The sequence below is a fragment of the Solanum tuberosum genome, unplaced genomic scaffold, assembly GCF_000226075.1.
Source record: "Solanum tuberosum cultivar DM 1-3 516 R44 unplaced genomic scaffold, SolTub_3.0 scf00184, whole genome shotgun sequence".
Lineage (NCBI taxonomy): Eukaryota > Viridiplantae > Streptophyta > Magnoliopsida > Solanales > Solanaceae > Solanum > Solanum tuberosum.
Window position 1 is genome coordinate 99,733 of NW_006239109.1, and position 5,968 is coordinate 105,700.

The 5,968-nt window shown below is 28.9% G+C and overlaps 1 protein-coding gene across 1 annotated transcript; it reads left to right on the forward strand.

Annotated features, from left to right (window-relative positions):
- Positions 1-2,804: 2,804 nt before the first annotated feature.
- LOC102577491 (WRKY transcription factor 2) lies at positions 2,805-4,165 on the forward strand. The gene is given in 3 exon segments (NM_001288072.1): positions 2,805-3,585; positions 3,692-3,817; positions 3,933-4,165. Coding segments are annotated over 3 exon segments (1,065 nt in total). The 5' UTR covers positions 2,805-2,809; the 3' UTR covers positions 4,096-4,165.
- The last annotated feature ends 1,803 nt before the right edge of the window (positions 4,166-5,968 follow it).

Sequence of the window (5,968 nt, forward strand, 5' to 3'; positions counted from 1 at the left end):
ATGTTTAAGATCAATTTTTAACGAAGGATAAAGTTATTTAACTTCTCGTATCAGAAAATCTAAGTCAATCTACTAATGATAAGGTTATATTTTAGGACCAAATGCAAATGAGGGCCAAAGTTATTCTATTTTCCATAATTCAAAATGGAGACAATGTTATTTTATTTCCCATAGTGGCGGACTTGAGGGATAAATATGAGCAAATTCACTAATGATAAAGGCAATTTAGGATCAAATTCAATTGGAGGGCAAGGTTTGAAACATAACATGAGTATGTATATGCTAAAAAAAAAAACTTATTGTATTACAATTTATTTGATATTATTTGATCAAACATATATTTAATGAATTTATTTGTTGACGTTTGATTATGGGTCTTGAGAAATAATGCGAAGAGCATATTTTTTAGTATGACGAATACGGAAAGGGCCATAAATTATATGAAATTGAATAAATATGTCTTAGTTAGTAGTTTGGTTTTAAAATGTCCTTATCGTCAATAATTTGGTTTAAAAATATATTTTTTAAATAAATATGTTTTTTTCTTTTTTCTAAAGACATTCTTTTTATTAATCAGAATCGTTTTATAAGAAAATGTTTATCCTACTTCAATTTAAAAATAATCAAAAAATAAAAATATTTTATATATATGACATATATTATCAGTTGAAAAAGTACATAAAGTTATTCTGTTTTAATTGATAAAATGAGATTATGAAAGAAAAAAAATTACTTCCTACATTTGTGTTAGTTAAAATGATTTTAAAAGAAAGATAACAAAAATAAAGTTATTTTCAAAGTTATATTTTTATTAGGAATATGATGTGTTTTAAAAAATAATAAAAAATTTCACCCATCTAATAATAATAAAGATATTTTAAAATTAAATTATTAGTTGTAAAGATATTTTTTAAGAGAAATTTGTATAAAATAACAAACTATTAATTCAAAATAAATGTTATAACCACAGTTTTATTTAATTCTAATTCGTAGCAAATACTTTGTCATTCGCCTCTCTCTCCAGAAATCTCGCTCGTCACTCTCCTCATTTCGCTCGCCACTCTCTCTCGCGTCTCTCACTTTATACAAACACAAATGTATAAATTGTGTTTGCGTTTGTATAAAGCGAAAGAAAAATGTATATTCAAATACAAATACATATCTCTTCGTCCTACACACTTATAATTATTAAATACAAATCTTCCCATGTCTAGTTTTTTTTTTTTCATTTCTTTCTTTCTCGCTTTATACAAACACAAATTATACAAAATACGATGTATAATTGTGTTTGTATAAAGTGAGAGAGAGATTTGATATACAAATACAACAATTTTAACTCGATTAAATTGTATACGAATTCAAATTCTATGCAGATATACAAACACAAAGAACATATAGATATAGAAACACAATTTTCATAAACACAGACACCGAAATTATATAAATTATTGTGATTTATACAAATTAGATGTCTGCGATTTTATATTATCAAATGCTGCCTGCGATTTTAATACAAATCATGTTTGCTATGGAGTACAAATAACAAAATTGTAGTCATATAGCGCTAATATGATTTTTATGTTTGCTAAACTTAAATTAACTCATTTTTTTATCTTAACTATGAGCAAAAAAGGATTTTTTAATTTAATTTTACCTAATTTAAGAGTATTTTTTACGTTTTAAAATAATGAGTAAGTAAAAATAAATGCACAAGAGTAGGTTTTAAATATCATATGCCTGTAAAAATAAAAGAGACTTTATGTATACCCCATATGGACTTTTGCATTAAAAGATGTTAAAGAGTCAACTCTACCTCACTGGCTCCAACCTAACTCTCATTTTACCATTCATTCATCTAACGGCTCATTACTTCCTTTTGACTTTCTGCCTCCTTCCTCCTCCGTCATCTTCCATTTTCCACCGGTTTACCCGTTAACCGGTCTCCAATACACTAAATAAATACTATAGTCAATGCCCTCTTTTTCTTTCCTACAAAGAAATGAATAATTAACGTGGACACATATCATTGGCTTAATCCTTTAGATGTTGTTTGGAGTTACGCAGTGATCTAAAATAAGTGATAGATACTTGTATGACTATGAATCATTCTATTAAAAATAAGATAAGTATTTCAATGTTAAATTTTATTAAATATAAAATATACTATAAATTGAGGCAGAGATCATACCTAATTTCTATAATAGTGATATCTATAAAAAATTAATCAACTTACAAACGACCCCTTTATAAGCTATAAGGTCAAAGTTTAGTCATTTATATTTAGATCAATAAAGATTGTGATATAATAACAAATTAAAGCTCTTAAATTTGAGATTTAGATATGAAAAAATCTTTTTAGTTAAATATTTTAAATTTTAACAACCATATATATTTTTTGTTTGATTTTTTATTTAGTGTTCGATATCTATATTACAATTTAATATTTTTAATTAAAAATGACAGAATACTTATCAATCCATCACAATCCTCGTTGTTAATTATAAATAGTAGTATTGATTCTGGTTAATAATCAAAGGTTTTGATTTCAAAACCCAAATATCCGGTCAAAAACAAAAAAAAAAGTCATTTATTAAGATATAAAGGTACAAAATAAAAGTAGAGAAAAAAAACAAAAGAAAAAAGAGAAAAAGGAGCATCATAAGTTTGACTCTCTCCCTCATTGATTAGAATAAGAATTTCCTCCATTTTCTCTCTCTCTTTTTTATTTCTATATCTTCATTATCTTCTACCCCTCTCATCACTCTTTCCAATCTTCTTCTTCTTCTCTCTGTTCTATGGTTTTCTAAACATGGCTGTAGACTTAATGACCAGTGGTTACAGAACCGATAATTTTTCATCAAAAATGGAGGAAACCGCCGTACAAGAAGCTGCGACCGCCGGACTTCAAAGCGTTGAGAAATTAATCCGATTGTTGTCTCAATCTCATCAAAATCAACATCAACAAAAACCGAATTTTCAAGATTCGTCATCTTCTTCTTTGGGTAAATCCTCTGTTTCTCCAGATTATCAAGCTGTAGCTGATGCTGCTGTAAACAAATTCAAAAAGTTCATTTCTTTACTTGATAAAAACAGAACTGGTCATGCTAGATTCCGCCGAGGCCCAATTAGTTCTCCTTCTCCTCCTCTTCCATCAAAACCCCAACAATTACAACAACTCATTAAGAATCAAAACCCCCAAATTGAAGAAATCGAAAAGCCCCAAACTTCAAATACCAAAATCTACTGTCCGACCCCAATTCAAAGGTTGCCTCCGTTACCTCATAACCATCTTCAATTAGTGAAAAATGGGTCGATTGAGAGGAAAGAAGCATCAACTACCATCAATTTTGCTTCTCCGTCGCCGGCGACTTCGTTTATGTCATCGTTAACAGGGGAAACAGAGAGCTTACAGCAGTCTTTATCTTCTGGGTTTCAAATAACAAATCTTTCTCAGGTTTCATCCGCCGGCCGGCCACCTCTTTCTACTTCTTCATTCAAAAGAAAGTGTAGTTCCATGGACGATACTGCTCTCAAGTGCAGCAGCGCCGGTGGGTCCTCCGGACGTTGCCACTGCCCAAAGAAAAGGTAAAAATCAACCCCAAGATTCCATTTTTATCACTTTAAATCCATAAATATACAGATCTTTACAAATTTATGTGAATTTTAACTGATTTATTGATAATTTATTCAGAAAATCAAGAGTCAAAAGAGTAGTAAGAGTCCCTGCTATTAGCATGAAAATGGCTGATATTCCACCTGATGATTATTCATGGAGAAAATATGGTCAAAAACCCATCAAGGGTTCTCCTCATCCTAGGTAAATCCTCACTTTTTTCGCTTTCTTGATGACTCGAACCCATAATTTCATATTTAATTTAAAGGGGGTTTATCATTCGAGCAACCGTATTGATTTTGATTTTGAACTTTTCCAGAGGATATTACAAATGTAGCAGCGTACGAGGATGTCCAGCAAGAAAACATGTAGAAAGAGCATTAGATGATCCAGCGATGTTGATTGTTACATATGAAGGAGAACACAATCATTCCCATTCCATTACAGAAACACCAGGAGCTCATGTTCTTGAATCTTCTTAAATTTTAATGATAATCAACGGCTCAGATCTTCTTTAGAAACATGAAGAGTAAATCAGCACCGTCGATCTAATGGTCAACGCCTAAAGAAAAAGAAAAAAAAGAGGCAATATTTGTTTAATTTTTATTCTCTCTATGTATTTGTCGTTGAAATACTTTTGATTATGCGTGGAAAAAAATTGAAAAGAAGATAGAGAGCACAAATTGTGGATTTGGTGGAAATTGAATCATGCAAAAATTTAGTGGGTACTTTTTTTTTTTTAATTTTTAATTTAATTTAATTTAATATACTATACATATCATGTTGGAAGATTTTTTTTTCCTTTATTTAATTTTATGATTTGACGTTTAATTATTTATACACGTTAGGTTGGTTCTAGCAAGGAAGTCCACTTATTCCATCTTCCACTAAAAAACAATTAAAAATAAATTAAAGAGTTTTGGCTCCTACCATAATAGTTAGTCAATGAGAATTAAGATTAAAGAATTTAATCAAGTTGGGATTAGTCTAATCAAGAACGTGTCGTAAGTGAGACGTTTGACAAACTTTAAGTTATATATATATATTTATATATATATATATAATTAATGGGAATATGGGTGGGTGTTACATCAGTTTGGACTTTTTTGAGGTAGTGTTGTTTTTATTATATTATTCAAATGTATGGTCCAGCTAATTGTCTAATAAATTATTTTTGGCTAATTTGGAATAATAATTGAGGGGAAGATGTTGGTTCGAGATAAATCTTTTGAAATTAATATTTGTGGATTGACTCAAGGGACAGATAACGATTTGGGTGGTGTGCGTGGGTCACAACTTGCACAACTTAATGTGTATAAATATTGCAAAGTCAATATGGAAACACTAATAATTAATGAAGTGCGATAAAAATCATGATAATTGAATACAGAAAGAAAAATGTTAGGTTGTTTGATAGATAGTTTTTTGGTGTTTATGCTGATGAATAGAAGAAGTATAAAAAAAATTGTGAAATAATTGAGATGCGAGTAAATTGACTTTACAAAAAAAATATTTTTAATGGTTTATTGTGTTGGATTCTTCTTTCGTTTCATATTAATTATCTGTTTTATTCTCTATATGCCTTTTAAGAAGTATTTGCTGGATAATTTTACTAATATATCTTTATTTATCAATTAATATACTCCTTTGAGAAGGAAACTTTTGGAACTTATAAAATTGTGTAGGCTTCCAAAAAAAATTGTTGGGGTAAAACGATTTTTTTTAATTAAACTTATATTGGTTTGGTAATTGAGGAGTACTCCCTTCGTTTATATTTACTTGTTTATGTTTGACTTGAGACATTCTTAATTAAAATAGATATAAAATGATAAATTATCTTTTGTATTTTCAAATTGAACAAGTAAAACGGATGACTATTTTTAGTATATTGGACAAATAAAAATGAATGAATGATTAAAGTAATTTGAGATAATTATTTCTAATAAGGTGAACGACTAATATGAAACAAATATAATATGGTTATAAAAATATTTAGTGGATCTTTGACAAATTTGAGCATAAAAAATAGAAATAGTATTTTGTAATAAGATGTAGAAAATGGATCACATGTGGAGAGATGAACGTGCCCTATACCCAAGTAGATAACTTTGTCTGGTCAAATTACGAGAACCCTCCTTTACATGGTACTATTTGGTATCCTATGCTATATTCTTGGATTTTTATATGACTTTTCTCAAATTATGTTCAAAATTAAAAGATAAAAGCCATCTAGGTTTTAATTGTTTGAATTAGTTAATTTTAGATGTTTTTAAGTCAAAAAAATATTTTAAAGTTAATGATGGACCCTTTCATTAGGGGTCTCATTTGGTTGAGTCTACATTGATCGTCATACTA